Consider the following 16,251-nt stretch of genomic DNA (forward strand, 5'->3'; position numbering starts at 1 on the left):
CCACCTCGCCAGGAGAAGAGCACTACAGATGGACCCAGAAGGGGGTGGCTAGCTAGCTAATTCTTGTCTCATAGGTGGTCTGATAAACAGAGAGAGCAGGGCAAGAAGGTTGATATTTTGTGTATATCTTACTCTTGGGTTTGACCCCGGGTGGGAAAAACAAAACAAACAAAAACAAGAAACGTGGGTTGAAACTTAGAAGTTAGATGTTAAATATATTAAAATAAAATGAAAATAATAATAAAGATTTCTGCCTACTTCAGCTTTTACTTAATGTTCTGAGATGTGGCATTCAAATAAAGCTTTTGTTAGTGTTGTTATTGAAGATCAAAATTAATTTTCAATCTGAACTTTTATGCCAACCTGAGTGAGAAGCCTTTAACATGCCCTGAAGAAAAATGAATATTTGAACATCTGTATCTCCATGACAGCTGGGACAGGACTGGAAGCTCCACAGCTACCAAATTGACTTTGTGGTCAGGTTATTTTGCCAAGCACTGTTTCCAAGGTCAAGAATGAGTTATCACATCAGTGGTGTGAGGCTGCTCTGCACACGTTGACTCCATCTGTTCATGTGGCAGTTTTAAAGATCCCTGACAACTAAAAAGCTTTAAATTAGCCGACTGTTTACAATCTCATGTCAAATCCATGCCTGATTTGGAGGTTTTACTTTCTTCTCACAGCAGGAGGCTCTGTCAAACTAGATTCAACACAGCAAAGCTGCGGTGGCTCAGGCTGAGGGGAAACAACAATTAGCCACCCCACAGAAGCTGCTAAAAATAAGTTCACTGGTAAACACTTAAGCAGTACACCGACTTAAATTTAAGAGTGCTGACAATGAAAACAAAAACATAGATGTACCTGTTGTCAGCAGGTTCGGTTATATCTTTTTGTTTTGGCTTTCCTGCCACTTGAAGGTGGGAAAATAGAAAATGCACTCCAATTGGCTAAATTACCACCAATCATATGTCGCTGTACAAATTTACCCCAAGAGTGAACACAGATGCTAAAAACAACATGCTGACACTCACTGAGAAATCACAGGTTTGCCACAGAAACAAACACAGTAGACTCAGATACTGTTTTATTTGTATGTGTGCACTTTTTGTTGGTTTTGTGACTAGTTCCTCTGCTGCCCTCGAGAATCTCATTCTGACTAGGATTGCAACCAGTGGAGAAATCATTTTGAGAAAATGGAAGGTTTCAGAGAGGCTTTGAATTGAATCCTGTTACCATCAGCAGGGGGTTTAAACAAACACTTTCACGTCTGTGGCAGCAATTTAGTAGTTTTAGTTTCTTGCTGAAATACCTCTAATTCCATGTTGAAATTGGTTGCATTATCATCTTGAAATTTGCTGTATACAGTATAAATCTTATTGATCTTGATTTAATCATCAATCCTAAATATCTTATGTAAACATATCTGGGGGAGCGATGAGGCCTGAGTCTAGACGCCAAACTCTGACTATGTTCTGCTGTTGAAATACACATTAAAGCCATGAGTTGTCTGACTGAGCTAATTTTTCAAGCAAAAATGCCAAACATTAGCTGGTTTCTGCCTCTCAGATGTGAGGGTTTGCTTCTTTGCTCTGTTTCATATCAGAATTTTTGTAATCTTTGGGTCTTGGACAAATATTATCAATATCAGAAAAAACGTGGAGAAATTGAATAAATTTTGCATGTGTGCTGCTCAGTTAAATATCTAAATTTAAAATACTGAAAGAAGTTGAAGTGGCAGTTAAAAAAGAAACCTAAAAGACACTGAAACAGCAGTTTCAATGGAAGGGCTGGATGAATTTGAAGTGTCAATTTGAAAGTGAACCGTGAGTGACAATAAACCATCAATTTAAATGAATGTGCCCAAAGAAGTGGAGGATTAAGTTGAAGCACTTAAAGGAGTTGAAAAGTAAAGTGTAAGTGATAAATTCAGCTGGAGGCCTCAGTTAAAATGAGTGTCCTAAAAGAAATAAGTGCCACTGCGGGTGTATAATTTGAAACAAAATGACAGTTCAAGTGTTGGCTGAAGTGTAAAAGCAGTGAGGATAAACTGTGTATTAACAGTGGAAGTTGTGGGAGTTAGAAGAGCTGAGGTTTTTGGTTGAAAGATAAAGATATGAGACCTGAAAGGCAGAGTTGAGACCAAGTCACTGGTCACAAGCAAGTGTCAAGTCTTTGCACTCAAGTCCCAAATCAAGACAGGCAAGTCCTGAGTCAAGTCCAAAGACCTAAACTTTTAGTTGTGAGTCCTGAACAAGTCATAATGTGCTTTCATAGCTTTCAATTAAGGAAATGAAGGGAAATGATGTGACTCGTGGAGCCTTTTTTGAATAACATATGTTTTAATCCCTGAGCTTGGGGGAAGGTATGAAGTATTTTCAAGCCAAAAGACTCAAGTCTAAATTAAGTCATGAGTCATCAGTGTTAAAACCCTAGTCCTTTTTGATTTTTGTCAGGGCGAGTCATCAAATCTGTGACTTGAGTCTGACTCATGTCCAAGTTGTATGACTCAAGTCCACACCTCCGCTGTAAGGATTTGAAGTGACAGTGAATCATCTGTTGCTTTGAAGGCTAAAATTGAAATTGTCACACATCTCGTGCTGTCGCGTAAAATATGACATTGAGAGAGAATATGAGTTTTCTAATATATTAATGCAAACACTTTATATAAAGAACTGAACGTATTGAAGTTTAAATACAGAAAGTTTGTATCTGTATTGGTGACTGTAAATGTTCTTTTTACTGCCTGTGTTTAGGGAATATACTTGAAACATTGCTCTGTTCTCAACTCCTGCGGTCTTTTGGCAAACCAACAATGTTTACTTTCTATTGCTGCCAGCTACTCTCTGTCACTGGGTCACCATAATTAAAACTTTGCATGTGTTCCTGTGCTGCAGCTCCTTCAGGAGGACCTGGAGCTGGAGCAGGTGAGGGTGAACTCACTGACCCACATGGTGGTGGTGGTGGACGAGACCAGTGGAGACAGCGCCACCGCTGCTTTAGAGAGCAAACTTCAGGTGAGGACAGACACACATGCTTGCACATTGTCACATACACTAAAATCTGAGCCAAACATGCTCACATTGCACACACTTTGCTGATCACACAGAGCGTTCGGGGAAATTTCATAGAAGGACAAATACCTTGTGGGCCTTTTTCATCTCTTCTTATAAAATATTTCTCTCTCTTTCCCCCTCTCAGTGGGCTCAGCACACTCCGCTTGTTGTTTCTCAGGGAAAATAGATTGAACAGGAGATAGTTTTGTCTTTGGTGTTGCGCAGTAATTAGACCTTGCCAGCGAGATGGGCCTGTGCTGTATGTGTGTGTGTTGTTGCTTTCTGCTGATTTTGTTTACTCTAAGTTATCATCACACAGACTCCAGCCAGGAGCCAGACTTCGCTGCCTGTTTGTGCGGTTAATTCTCCACGGTTGTCTAGGCATCTGATGTATGGGCCTTGGTTCCACTTGTTAACTCCCATACACTGCAAACAGTATAGCTGAAATCTATTAAAACTGCAGCTGCTGATATCCACTGCTTTCAAATACACTAGCCTTAATTGTAGCATGCTGCTTCATGTTAAAGCACCGCCACACTATTGCTGTCTTTGTCCAGGATTTAGGTGTTGGAAGGTTCCTCACTCTTAAATTGATTGGATGTGCTGTTGATACAAGAATGTTGGATAAACAAGTAGATTAGTGTCTGGACTGCCAAAGCACTTCTTGACAAGCTACAGTGCTTCTATCTTGACCTCTGACCTTGCTTTGGTAAAGAAAAGATCTTTTATGCTCTTGGCTCAATAAATAATTGCTGCATTAAGGGTTTAGTTTTGTAAGTTTAAAGAAGAGCTGGCTGTGTGGCTGTAGTTTCTGATATCAGCAGCAGAAATAAGCATGTTTACAGCCGGGTGCAAAATATGGTTTTGGTCTCCATAGTTATTTTCACCTTTTGTGACTACTGTACGAGGGATGAATTTTTATTTACAGTAACTCACCTGCTAACATTTTAACATTTTTCAGGCTTAAAGTTATGCATGATTAAGGCGGTGGCCACTTTGACTGACAGGTGGGTGCCTGTGTCTGTTGACAAATTGATGCCACAGCAACAAAATTGGTTACATAATGTAACCATGGCATAACCCTAGACTCACAGAGTATGGGTGTAGCTGAAGCCATAGGAGTCTACAAACCAGTAGGTGATATCACAGTGTCTATGCCCATTATTTAAGAGAACCCTGAGTTAAACATGATGATTTTGTGTCTTAATTTGAGGAAGGTTACAGTCGACTCATCGCTCCACACAGATCTGATGTTTTTATGAAAATGTGTAAATGTAAAAACAGGTGGATGGAAACTTACTTTTTCTGGTCTCTGTCACACCTGCAGTTTGGTTCATTTGGTCCACACCAAGGGGTAAAAAGATAAAGGGTGTGTTTGTAAATCTAGTCTGATGCTCTGCACTAGAATCGGAGCGCTGTCATTTTAAGTAACACAGCATTCAATTACTACATGAGTCGGCTTATACCAATCTCTACTTTGACAGTTCACAATCACCAGGTGGATTTAATAGTAATTTAGTTTTTTATTTCATACCTCAGTCGTCACAGACTCCTGTGGTCATTCTGCTTTGCTTTCACACCACAAAAGAACTGCATCAGAGTATGAGAGACGTGGAACGGGACAGAGATCAGTGACGTACCACCAATGACAATACTTTAACAGCAATGTCAAACTGCAGCCAGGATTAGAGATGAAAGTTGTGCTGAAGCGTCCACGCTGAGCTGCATATGATGTGAACTGTGATGGAGGGCTGCCTCAGTGGAAAATAGAAAGCTGATGCGGGGAGAAAAGGGGAAGTCATGGTGATTTTGTCTTGGGAAGTTCAATCTATTATCATTGGGGAAGGTGCGAGTGGGTGAGCTGAGGTAGAATTGGGCATCACTGGCGAAGAGGAAATGAAGAAATTTGGATAATTGGATGTGACTGAAGCTCCTCCTTGGGGAGAGCAGGGTTGAGGAGATGTGGATAAAAGGATCCTGCTCCATACTGACAGCAGATTAGCTGAAAATTAAAAACTCAAGTCAGAAATACCTTCGAAAAAAAGGAAAGAATAATGTAATTTGTTCTAATATATCAAAGACACAATGCTGCTGTGTTTTATTTTAAGAAATCACAATACAGAAGACACATTGTTGCATGGAAAAGTATAATCACACTTAACATCATTAGCAATACAACTTTGTGTTTGACTTTCTGGAGGTTTGCTGGCGCTGTTTCCTGCAGTGCGGTTTATTACTAAATACAAGATAACAGAGATGAATAGATGAGAGAGAGCAGTGTGTGTTGGAATGTGAAAATGCAAATAGAAGGTGCCTTCCGTGGTTTCTCCCCGCTGTAGAACTGTCGCTTGATTAATTACAGGCCATTCATCTTAAGATTAACCTGCTGAGCCTCTCTCTCCAAGTCTGTCTTTACCCGCTCGCTTGTCTCTCACTTTTTTTTGCATCTCATTGTCTTTTCATTTCCTCTCCTTCCTCACCGCCCTCCCCTCTCTATGTCACTCTGATGACTTTGTTCAGTGGTCACACTGTGGGTTTTGTATATGCCAGTTAAATGGAACGGAAGAGTGTCTCTCCCATTTTACTCAGCTAACAGCCAGCTGCCAATATGCCGATACAATGGAGTCAGGAGAAATAAACTTTTACAGCTCACAGCCTCTGTGTGTGTTAGTGTGTGTGTCAGTGCGCCAACATGCTTTAATGCACATACTGTGTTCAGATCTGGAGGCTGGACCCAGTAAAACAACTCCAATATATCATATGAAATATGGCCAAAAGACAGGAACGAGCAGTGGGAACTATATGTTGATTCACGTTTTATTCATCACTGAATATTTAATGTCAAATTTATATACCACTGAATTTATAGCACTGAATTATTTATTTTAAGAGGAAGAGCTGTCATCCATTTATCCCATGGTTGGTGGTTCAATTCTCCTGCAAGATACTGATCCGCAAATTGCTTCAAGGCCAGTACCTTGCATGGCAGCTCCTCAGCCACTGATGTGTGTGTGTGTTTGAATCAGTGAATGAGAGGCATATTATAAAGTGCTGTGTCTGTTAAGCTAGAAAAGTGCTATATAAGTGCAGTCTAGAGATGTCTTGATATTCATATATGTTACTTATATGTTTAATACATCATTAAATTATTATTGTCCGAATCCCTATTGATTTTATCGTTTATTATTGTTTGAATTTTTTTTTTTTTTTTTTTCCCCCAAATGCACTTTCGTCACATGAGGTTAAAAATGTGGTATTTGTTTGGGTGGATCTTGTGGATTCTGTTGACAAAGCAGGCTGGTGAGAACATGGCCAAAAGTGTATGGAAAACTGTCAGTATAGAGAACAGTATGTTTATGAGAATGTCCTCATACTTTTGGCCAGATATTGTTCAGTACCTGAATTGTTAAAGATCATTGGAATAAAATTTGCCGATGTTTAGCACTTAAAAATATGAAAAAGCGTTAAAATTCCTGAAAAAGCACAACTTGAAATGGATCTTGATGAATTAAAAGTGTTCTTAACATCCAGTTATTTATCCTTTATTTGATCATTATGAAACTCCAGATTGTTCATTGTTTATACTTTATTTGTACAGTTATTGCACTCCATTCACTTGGCTAGAATAAAGAGATATTTTGTCCCTGTCGTCTCTGAATTTCATGCCCTTCAACAATCATGATCAGCCCGGTCCCTCTGGGAGGGAGAGGAACGAGAATCAAACTGCATTTTTGGCAGCTAAAAAAATTAAACTGGCAAGTGAAGATGTGAATCCATCAGCCTTTGAGGCAACATGATGAAAATGTTTCAGTCCCTCAGGGGAAATAATCCAAAAGGAATTTTTGTGCTAATGCAGACATTAATAGATGATTTATGTGCGTGTGTGTGCCTGTGTGTGTGCAGGTGCTTGGTGACCGCTGGGCAGCCATTTGTAGATGGACAGAAGAACGCTGGATTCTGCTTCAAGAGATTTTACTGAAATGGCAGCACTTCACTAATGAACAGGTATGAGCACGAGTGTGTGTGTGCACGTGCATGTGCTTGCGTGTGTGTGTGTGTGTGTGTGTGTGTGAGGAGCTGAGACAGGATCACAGCAGTATTTGCTGCATGTATAATGAGATTAGATCATCCAGATCATGTCTACTCCCACATTCTTCGGGCTTTAAGAGAACTTTAAAGCTGAAGCAGACTTCATATTCATGGAGGGAAAGAAACAAAAAGAGAGAATTTTGTTCTTAAATGTCTGTAACTTGGGAAGACACCACATAATTTGTCTGACTCACACTGTTAAAGTCTCATATTAACTAAAGATAAAATTTAGAATACATCTTTGTGCTTCATAAAAGTGATAAATCTATTTTATAGTTTACAATCTGTTGACATTATATTTGACAGTCTTATCAGCCTCAGCTGTAATTTATGTTTAGTGCTAATTTGCAAATGTTAGAATGCTAACACACTGAACCAAGATGTTCGCATTATCTAGATTAAGTATGAGTTAAGCATGGCTGGTGCACTTGGCATGTCTGGAGTCCCACATCAAGGGAAGCATGACCATGACTTGCCATCATTCACTTTTTGCAAGGGCAGAATTATAGCAACAGCTTCTACTTGTAGCTTTTGCCTGACTATCTTAAACCACCAGGAACATGAAGAGTTAAGTGACCTTTCAACTTGACGGATGGATTTTCTCTTAAGAATGTAATCATGCTGTATGGATTACATTTACACCTGCTAAGATCTGATCACAGTGTGATCCAGATGGGATGTGGGTGGCCCAGTCACATACACCTCCTTTACGCCTTGCATTAAAATGAGTTTAGGGTGATTGGACTGTTGTGGGTTGAGGCTCTGTCACATGAGTACAGGTGTAAATGCTTTTTTTCATGAAACATTGCAGGCCTATACCTTCATCTGAAGACCAACTAGGACACGACACCTTTATCTCATTTTGTATTTTGATCAGAATTATTAATTAGATGCTCTTTTTAATGACTTTCATGCCATCATATTTTCTCTGTCCCTTATCAGCCTCTTTGCAGTTCATATTTTTAGCCACAGCAGACATTGTAAAGGAAATTAAATGTGTCATGATATCCGATTTGCTCGTGTTCTGTGATTAATAACTAAGGAAGCTAAAATCACAACATCGGATTATACACGATTAACTGATCAGCCTTAATTAAAAGTCCAAAACTGGATTTGCTTTGCAGCCCTTTGGGTCACAGTCAGCCTTTGTTTACTGTTCAAGTATTTTAAAAAAAGAAAGGCAAATGAATGCTCTAACGTTGGCAGGAATCAACTCAAATATTATTTATTATCAGTATACCTTTGTTACAACAAAAAAAGTGAAATTTTAATAATTGTTTTCCTGATTTTTTTTTGCTCAGTGACACCATAATAAAATCTAGATAAATCTGTTTTTGCATGTTGTTGTCTCACTTTTAAAAAAGTGTCTATATTTGCATTGCAGCTCTGCCTAATGTGCATAAAATCTGAGACTCGGGGCATCAGGCGCCCATTTGATTAAGTGTGATTACCTAGTTACATAGAGAAGTAGAGATTCATCATGAAATAACCTCTCCACTGTGTTTTATAATGATGTGCCATTGGCTGCAATGGCTTCAAGACATCCATAAGACCCAAATTTAATTTGATTAATTATTCAAAACATCAGGAAATACATTGAATTCAATTTTCCCCCGTTCTCTGGCTAAATGCTTGTTGAACTAGCGCCCCAGGCTCTGGTTGCAAATGAACTGTCCGTGCGCTGATAACAGAAATATTCACCTTGTAATCCCGGGCACAGGGAGAGATGCTGTCACAGACAATAGGCCTGAGGAGGATGCTGCAGTTAAGAGCTGTCTGTACCAACAGGAGACAATGGCCTCAAGTGTGCCGCCTCCCACATGATAAGATGTGTTTCTCCTCCTGCTCCCTTTCTTCCTATCTTCTTGTTCCCCTTCTCTTTCCCCTCTGCCATCCGTCTACTCTTCCTCCTCCTCTTTCTGTGTTCTACCACTTTCTTCTCTCTGGATTTCTGCTGCTTCTCCTCTTACCCCTACTTTGTTCTTGTTTCACTCTCCTTCCCTTCATCACCTCTCCTCATTTCTCTCCTCTCCTCTCCTCTCCTTTTCTCTCCTCACAGTGTTTATTTGACTCCTGGCTCACTCAGAAAGAGGAGCTGGTTCGCTCAATCAAGACCTCCAACCTAAAAGACCAACCAGAGATGGTGGCCTGCCTCCGCCGTCTTGCTGTGAGTCTCCCTGTAACAGATCTACTGAATTTTTCATTAAGGAAAAAGGAGGAACGTACATGAAGTAACTTCAGTGTAAGTCCTCCTGCACAAAAAAAACAGAAATGCTTACCATCCTCTGTGTGTATCAGACGGTGAAGGCAGACCTGGAGGTGAAGCGTCCCACCATGGACAAGCTGTGCTCCATGAGTCAGGACCTGCTGTCTAGCGTCAAGAACAAAGAGGTGGCCAACAAACTGGAGGCCAGACTAGACAGCTTCGCCCAGCGCTGGGACCGACTGATACAGAGTCTGGAGATGAGCAGCTCCCAGGTACATCAGTTGGGTTTTTTAGCATTTATATACCAGGCTGCCAAGGACATGTTTAGGTGTATTGTAAGTGGTGCCCAGTAGCAGTATTATATGCACTTGGACAGACTGGTCCTGGATGTGCTAGCTTGGTGCAGTGGCCTGAGATGGAGGGAGGTGGTTAGTCTCTACCAAATGTACATACTCCTGTTTGTTGTGTTTTCCTCACTGGCCCGCTGATGTTAACAACTAGAAAGCCTACCCTAAGATTAAATCAGTTATGAGTTATTAGTTAATTTTTTAAGTAACTTGCCCAACACTGGCTGCCACAAGGTTGCCAGGCAACCAGCGGAGGACCCTGCGCCCAGCCAAGAAATAGTTACAGCATTTTTTCCATAAACAATGGACCATTTTTCAGCTGACATCATCAAAAGTAAGTGCATGAAGTGGCATTTTGCTCTGTCAAAAGCTGAAACATGTTTTGGTTGTTTTTGATTTTCCAACAGTGAATTCAAGTTCTACAGAATTTCGAACATTTGTGGGCATTAGGTGTGTTAGCTGGTGACTCACCTAATGGGTCATGGTTACTTGTACTGACAGCAGCTGTTTTTTTAAACACATATTCCTCTGTGTTTATTATCCACAGTAACAATTTACGCAAGTTAGTATGAGCAACCAAGAACGCATTCAGCTGAGGGTCACCAATTAGCACGGTCACTCTTTCTGATTTCCACTGGACTGAGGACACAGTCAAAACTTCTTGTGTTACAGTAAAACAGAGGCGGAATTTGCATAACAACCACATCACTGAGTTCTGAACTACGCTAGCTAACAAGCCAAAAACACAGAATTCGCTGTTATGACGTAACATTAATTCATTATAACTCAAGCCTCATACATACATTGTGTCGTTGTCTTTGGCGAGGGAGGATTTCTGATGTTAACATACAAAGCTCTGAGTCCACAGATGATCGTCGTAAGCTTCTATTAACTTGTATGCTTGTAATTGCTTGCTGGTGTGCACCCTACCAACTACATACATACATACAGAATAAGATTATGCTACAAAAGCATAGAGCGGACATGTTAGTGACTCATGGGTTTAACTTGTAGGTTAAAGTAAAGTTAAGTCAAAACAACTTTGCTTCAGCCTTTTGCCAGCTGTCTGCTCAGGTCAGTCTCAGCTGTGGTCCTCATGGCTCAGACTCTGCTGAGCTCTTTCTCCATCCTACCAACTAGATGATTGCACTTCATTTCATTCACTCAGTGTCCCAGGCCTTAATCAGTTTGTGATTAGGTAGCGGAATGAAAACCAGCAGGAAGTTGCAACTCAGGGACTGAGATTAAAAAACAAAGGGCTGATTAAAGAACAGCAGCTTGAACGGAAGAAGAAAGTTACGATTAAAGGCAGAATGAGTGTCACCAATGTTGACAATGGCTATGAAAACATGAACCACGAGCCTTCTTTATAAGACAAGTCCTATCTCCTCTTCTTCTACTCAAACATAAAAGCTGTCAGTGTGCTCTGCTGGTTCACCAAACTGTTTTGTTTTGCTTTATAGCCCTACAGATGACTCACTTTGGTTTTCTGTCAAAACAAAATCCATGTAGCATCTAGACGCACTGCGGTCACATTTTGTCCCGCTAGATAGAAGAACACTGTGAACAAACTGAGTCTTGGTGGCTGCTGGTGTTTAGCCTGAGGGACAGAGAGAAATAAATGGACTGGCTGGGTGACAGAGGTCACTGAACACCTAGAGAGGTTAATGTTACAAACCTGTGGAGAATACTGAGGAGGGAAAGGTGAAATTAGGACTGACACTTGTGTGAACAATCCTTTGGCATCTGCACTGTCCTGAGCAGAAACACAGTGATGATGATCACTCTTCATTATCACTTCTCTGATAATGTTTGATTGCTCAATTGTCACTTTTCCCCGCTGCTCTCTCATCTCCTCCTGTAACTACACAACTCCTCTCAGTCTTTATCTCCACTGTCATATCTGTGCTTTTAAAACTGACATGCTCAGTGACAAGTGATAAGATAAAGACAAAGCGTGTCTGTGGTTTTGGACTTTTGCTGATAAAGACACTGCACTGTAATGCTCCCTGTGGGCAGCTTCACACTGAGAGTTGAGTAAGTGATTGGAATTATTTATATTACAGGTTTGCAAAGGAACATTTATGCCCTGAGTGCTCCTTCTCAGGCACCACTCACTGTTCTCAAAAGCTCAAAAACTTGGACTTAAAGGAGCAGTGTAACACATTGGAAATACACTTCTTTGTAAAGGGATAGTTTTCATGTGATACTTTTCCATTGTCAGTATGTTGCCCATATTAGATGTCAACTGGCATGCCCTCAGTTTGTCATGAGCAAGAATGCCACCACTGAAGCTGTGGAGAGGGTCAGCAACAAAATGTTTTTCAGCCACTTGCAAAAAACCCAAGCCAAAAACAATAACAGTTCAGGAGTGCTCTCACCACTTTACATTTCCGTCAGAGAGCCCTTTCCAACGGGAAGTGGTTAACGGCCTCAGTTCCCCATCTATGCTTTTGTCAAAGCCACCAGACTCCATTGATAAAAACAGCAATTTTACATCAATCAACACAGGAAGCTGCTGGTCTCCCACTGCTTTGGTCACTTAGTTTGTGACACTGTGTGATTTTAGTAAATCCAAATCAACCATTTAAAACCCCAAAGTCACACAATAACACAAAAAAATTACTTGATTTAAGCAGCAGACCAGCATCTCCTGTGTTCATGTTAAATCACTGTTTTTCTCATTGGAGTCTGGCTTTGTAGAAAATGATATATTGGTTTTAGTTACCTGTCAGAAAATGTGAAACTTTTCCTTTAACACTGCTTGAGAGGTTCATATCAGAGCAGAGAGACATTAAAGTGATCGTCTGAACATAAGTGTTTTCATGCAGTTCATGCAAACCCTCAGCACTAGAGTGGATCAATCCACCGCTGTAAATAGTCCCAACAAATGGGCTATTTTCTTCTGTTTTACTGAATTTTGCTAAAAACTACAATGACAAGCTGTTTTAGGGGATTATTGAGCCTTTTTAAAAAATGAAACTATGTATTTATGAGCTGTTTTAAAGGATTTTTTTTTTCAGTAGGAACCGTTAAGAAGCACTCAAAGACAGAATGATAGCGAAATCAATAAAACCTAAGCATGGTGCACCTATAATAGACTTTTCAAAATTGAAATAAACTAAAATAATATTAGAACACGTACAAGGCGAGAATAACATAAACAATTCATCAAATACAAGTACAGTATGTGATTCTTGCACCATCCCTCTGTCACTCCCACTCCCCCCTCTTTGTCTCTCTCTCTTTCTCAATTACTTGTCCATTATAATCAGTCAGATAATTAGCAGATTGACCTCTGCAGGCACACACAGTCTCCACCATTTCAGCTGCACACACACACACATGTTTCCATGGTAGCAAGGCTATCCTAGTAGTTGTACTCACAGCTTAACTGTTATTAGGCGCTTCCCTGCTGAAACAAACCTGCACGCACACACACAAACACACACACACACGTTATCACAAGAAGACAGAATTTGCTCAGAATTTGAATAAGCACACACCTTCATCTAAGCATGCAACGCCCACAAAAACACACACACATGCACTCTGTGTAATATCTCTCTCACACCCCTCCTTTTGTGCCATTACAATCTGTCAGAGTCACAGAAATCCCAAGTCGCTACTTAACCGTCTCACAGCTGTCTGAGTTTATACTCACTCAGTGACACACACACTCATCCTCACATCTGTAGCTGTCGAAACTCCGCACACATCACGTCTTATATATTTGTTGAGATAATGTATGATTGATGTAACTGATCTTTGACTCATCGCCTCTCAAGGACACTGTTGCATTCTGAGTGTGTGCGTGTGTGTGTGTGTGTGTGTGTGTGTGTGTGTGTGTGTGCGCGTGCAGGCACTCAGACAGATGTGAGAGTGTGCTGAGTGGTGATTTGGGATCTGTATGGTTTTGACAGATCCTTGTAAACTGATACAGCGCCTGCTGTTGTGTGCGGTTTGTCTAAATGTTTTTTGTGTGTGCATGTGTGCACATTTAGCTATCATCAGCTGTCAGCGTGGCCCAGCAGTCTGAGCTGACCCACTCTGTCACAGCGACCATTACCAAGGTGACGACGAGGGAGAAGGTGTCAGCTGTACGCCAGACCCGAGAGTCACCGCCACCACAGAAAAAGAGACAAGTTGTGGTGGATTCAGAACTCAGGAAAAGGTGGGCATGTGTTGCTACACTGAGGAGGTGTACTCTGAATTGTGTTATGACATCCTAAGTTTCCTTTTTAACTTGTGTGAAATGTTCAGTTACATGCACCCCTTTCTGCTGTCTTATCTCAGCAGGTAGGTGATGAAACACTGCAGATACTGATAATGAGTATTTGTGATGGTAGTAATAGAGGCTGTTTTAAAAAGAACCTTTGATAATAGTGAAGTAGAAGTTGGAAATCCTTTTGCGTTTTGTAGAGTAGTGAAGCAGGAAACCTTAGAGGAGGATCTGTTCTGCAGTGGTGGAAAGTGTTTTCTCAAGGACTGAACTTCACTAGAGCTTTTGGGAACTTGTACTATAATAGAGTATTTCCATTTTCACACATGTCTCTGTCTCTCAATAAAGCATAAAAATGCCAAAAATTGTCTTTAAAAAAATATATAAAATAAACACTAAAAGTCAGAGGAATACTCATCATGCCAGGTTCACACTTGATGCCAAAGTACCCCAGTTTTCCATAGGGCCCTGCCTGCTCCCTTTTGGCAGCCATGTTAACTAATTGAGCTGTTCCCCCGGGACCGGCGCGGAGCTCCATGGCCGTCTCATGATCTGCGGCAATAGTTTCGCCATCTGGTCTGTTTTCTCTGAAAGCCATAAGTGAACCTGGCAAGAAAACAGACTGATAATCTAATTATGAAGGATATAAAGGATGTATTAGATATGGTTAGATATTCTGATCCCTCTCCTTGCTGTTCTTCCCAATTTTTAACCCCCACGATGAAATTGATCAGAAATACATATGGTATACATAATACCCCTAGTATTTGGGCAACCTCTAGCTCACCTAGAGCGTCCGGGTTTGATTCCAGTGCTTTGTTGCGTGTCATTCCCTCTGTCTGTCCCCTCTTTCCTGTCACTCTCCAGCTGTTCTAAAATAAAGGCAATAAAAGCCCCAAAATAATCAAACAAAAAAGAAAGAAAAAGCCTAGTATTACTGCTGTTTGTGATTGTTTTCTTTAAATTACCCCGCCAACTTACTCCACGAATTTGTCAGTTGTGTCTAAGCAGAGCAAGAGAGACAAGCAGACACTCATATACACACACATACACACACTCAAGCTGACAGACAGAGACAGAGCTCTACATGTGATTAGAAAAATTCAAAACAGCCAGACTGCTGCATGCTCGCTTGGCAGTTGGCATACTGTGGTACTTTCATCTCAAGTGTGAACATGGCGTCAGCCTGTGAAAACAGTTGTATCATCATGTGTATGTCTGGGAAAATAACTGATGATGTTATGGTGATGTCATCAGGGTTTTCTTAGCTTGGACTTAAAGTGTATAAATTTATAACAGAAATTCTACTTTACATATTAAGGAAACGTTTGAAGAGCGGGAGTTTGAAAGATGTGGGCTTACTAGGCAGGGAGGTTCAAAGAAAAAGATTCTGCTAAATTGGATTATGGGAAATGTAGGATTCAAGGTTTTGAGTGCTTCTTGCTGACTTTAGCAAAAAAAGTCCCTAAACTTAATGGAATATGAAGTATCTGGAGTACTCTTTTAAGTAAAGGATCTGAATACTTCTTCCACCACTGTGTTAGGGTAGTTTTTTGTGTTTACATACAGCAGATGACTTCAAAACTGTAGAGTTTAGACTAACTTAAATGCTAGAATACAATTCAAGTTGTTCAGATTAACAGGAACAACACAGGATGCAATCTTGAAATGTATAGAAAACAGCAGCAACAATTATCATATGTGCTCAAAAATATCAGCATAGCAGGTAACAGTGCCAAGTATCTGTCTGTGTTTGTGTTCTCAGGTTTGACGTGGACTTCACAGAAGTCCACAGCTACATGACCCGCGGCGAGGCCATCCTACAGAGCCCTGAGTTTTCCGTGTCACGCAAGGACGGCAGCATACAGGAGCTGCATGACAAAGTGCAGGTAAAAACACATTGTGTGTGTGTGTGCGTGAGTGTGTGCGCGTGAGTGTGTATGCGATGCCCCGCGGAGCTTAATCTGCTGAGACCTGTGATGCTGAAATAACAAGGTTCCATCACACAGTTGGGTTAGAAATGAATTTTACCTTCCATATAGCAATCATGTCTGTGAGGACATTCTGAGCAGTGATTATGCATACAGGACAACGCTGATGTGGCACGGCGGAAGTATGAGATGCAGTAAAGCGTCCATAATGACTATGGAGTTTTTAAACTTTTCTGCAGCAGCTACCTATGCATGTCAACTCGCTAGGTTTGGCCTCTAAAGGGCAACACAAACATGATAAACAGGAAAATGAAGGAAGGTGGCTACTATACCAGCTTCTACTCACTGTAGCAAATACAAAAAATATAGCAACAACGTGTTGTTGTGATACAAATAGGTACTT

The 16,251-nt window shown here is 40.7% G+C and overlaps 1 protein-coding gene across 17 annotated transcripts in view; it reads left to right on the forward strand.

The window, feature by feature from the left end:
- The window catches only part of dmd (dystrophin), a 376,736-nt gene that overhangs the window by 197,842 nt on the left and 162,643 nt on the right, over positions 1-16,251 (forward strand). For all 17 annotated transcript variants that reach the window (XM_078165601.1, XM_078165594.1, XM_078165599.1 and 14 more), the window contains 6 exons: positions 2,895-3,014; positions 6,957-7,058; positions 9,202-9,309; positions 9,441-9,620; positions 13,700-13,869; positions 15,683-15,806. In XM_078165601.1, coding sequence (XP_078021727.1) covers positions 2,895-3,014; positions 6,957-7,058; positions 9,202-9,309; positions 9,441-9,620; positions 13,700-13,869; positions 15,683-15,806 — 804 coding nt within the window. The remainder of the gene's footprint in view (positions 1-2,894; positions 3,015-6,956; positions 7,059-9,201; positions 9,310-9,440; positions 9,621-13,699; positions 13,870-15,682; positions 15,807-16,251) is intronic.

Source organism: Epinephelus lanceolatus, chromosome 24 (genome assembly GCF_041903045.1).
Source record: "Epinephelus lanceolatus isolate andai-2023 chromosome 24, ASM4190304v1, whole genome shotgun sequence".
In the NCBI taxonomy this organism is placed as follows: domain Eukaryota; kingdom Metazoa; phylum Chordata; class Actinopteri; order Perciformes; family Serranidae; genus Epinephelus; species Epinephelus lanceolatus.